Here is a 1,886-nt window from a genome sequence, read left to right on the forward strand (position 1 = left end):
GTGGTTAATTTAAATAAATTAGAAAATTTTAGTTTTTAAATTTAGATTGAAATATAATTTGATTAGAGAATGAAATTTCAATTATTTTAATTGATTAAAAATTATGGAAATATCTGAGCTTTATTAAAATGTAGCATTGAATTAACTAATTATTGTGTGTTTTTATTTGAGTAAATCTCCCAAATTCACTTCATCATATACATATATTGGTTTTTTTATTTTGTATATATATATATATATAAAGTATTTTTTTTTTATTTTGTATAAAACTTGTTGTTAAATAAATATATATATATATATAAAGTAATTTATACTAATAGTCATTCTTACCCCAAAATCACAATGGACTATATCAAAAGCATTAGAAGAAATGTGATTAAAAGATGGAAAAGGTAACTTTTTCTGTTTAGCAATAGGACATAGAACACAATCTTTATTACTTTGAAATTGGATTACATCAGGAAGGTGACTGTGCAAAGTATTGAGCTTATTATCAGAGACATGCCAAGTCTAAGATGCCAAAGAAATGGCTTAGAAACAACAGGAACATTGGAAACAGAGTTTACAAGGGAATCAAAAACAGAATTCAAAATGGAAGAGACTCCTGATATGGATGTGCAATCTGGTGAAACTTGCAGCAAGTAAAGATTGTTGTTCAATTTACCCACTCCAATCGTTTTCCAACATGACAGGTCTGTATGAAGCAAAAATTTGAAAGGAAGACAAAACAACAAGATAGGCATTTGGTTAATTTGCTAACTGAGATTAGGTTGAATGAAAAAGAAGGAACACAGAGAACATTTTCAAGGATTAAGGTGGACGAAATTTGAATGGTTCCTATGTGAGTGACAGTAACTTTCTCACCATTAGGTAATTGAACAAAGGTGGATATAGAATTAGTGATTTTGGTGAATAAGGTGACAGAATGAATTATGTGATCTGTAGCACCAGTGTCAAGAACCCAAGTCTCACTATTGAAAGCATTTTTATGTACAGGATTAACAGCAAATACAGAATGTTGCATGTTTAAAGTCATACAATCTTGAAACACAGGGCAAGTATTACCTGAGGCAGAAGTGGAAGCAATTGCAGAATTGGCTGAATGAACACCTTCACAGGAATCAGATGAGAAGGCATGAGTATTGAGTAGAGAAATCAATTGTTGACATTGATCAGCAGTAAATGGAAAATTCCCATTGCCTAGCTGTGTCTCTCCGGTTTGAGATTGATCACCCTCAAAACTGATCTGATTTGCCATTGGAACCTTTCCCTTCTGCTTATAACCTGGTGGAAAACCCACCAATTTGTAACACTTCTCCTTGATGTGTCCAAGCTTGCCACAATAGCTGCACATTGGCCTTCCTTTTCCAGTGTTGCCTTTGAGATTCTTACCAGAATTGCTTGTAAAACCAGAGTTATGATGAAAACTTTGATTTTTAACAGCAAGGGCAATTGTTTCAGCTGATGGACCCAGATTGAAGCCTGAAGAAGATCTTTGCCTTTCTTCTTGAATCACCAAAGAAAATGCCTTGTCTATAGAGGGACTAGGCTCCATCATGAGAATCTGAGTTCGCACTTGGGAGTAAGCATCATTCAATCCATTGAGGAATTGCATCAATGAATCTTGATGCTGGAAAGAATTGATCTTATCATCTACACCACAGGTGCATTTACCGCAGGAACAGCAAGGCAAAGGCCTGAAATTTAGCAATTGGTCCACGAAGCTTGAAGCCCTGTGAAATAGGAGGTGACTGTTAAATCTCCTTGCATCACAGTGGAAATTTCCTTTTGTAGCTGTGAGATTCGTGGTCCGTTTGCTTGAGAGAAGCGATTCTTGAGCACATTCCAAACCTCAAGAGCAGTGTTCCGATAGATCACACTAGCAG

General features: G+C 34.9%; 1 protein-coding gene across 1 annotated transcript; it reads right to left on the reverse strand.

Annotated features, from left to right (window-relative positions):
• Window positions 1–452: 452 nt before the first annotated feature.
• Window positions 453–1,615, reverse strand: LOC136062751 (uncharacterized). The gene is made up of 2 exons (XM_065762253.1): window positions 865–1,615; window positions 453–694 (listed from the first exon to the last, which is right to left on the reverse strand). The coding sequence occupies exons 1-2, from the start codon at window positions 1,613–1,615 to the stop codon at window positions 453–455; spliced, it is 993 nt and encodes a 330-aa protein (XP_065618325.1).
• Between the last annotated feature and the right edge of the window lie 271 nt (window positions 1,616–1,886).

Source organism: Quercus suber, unplaced genomic scaffold (genome assembly GCF_002906115.3).
Source record: "Quercus suber isolate HL8 unplaced genomic scaffold, Cork oak 2.0 scaffold_19, whole genome shotgun sequence".
Taxonomy (NCBI): Eukaryota; Viridiplantae; Streptophyta; class Magnoliopsida; order Fagales; family Fagaceae; genus Quercus; species Quercus suber.

Bases quoted from the DNA above. Each gene is read 5' to 3' on its own strand.
- LOC136062751 (XM_065762253.1), bottom strand. From the start codon at position 1,615: ATGCAATTCCTCAATGGATTGAATGATGCTTACTCCCAAGTGCGAACT. The intron at 695-864 runs GTGAGAAAGTTA...TGCTTCATACAG, and splicing joins CTTTGTTCAATTACCTAATG to ACCTGTCATGTTGGAAAACG.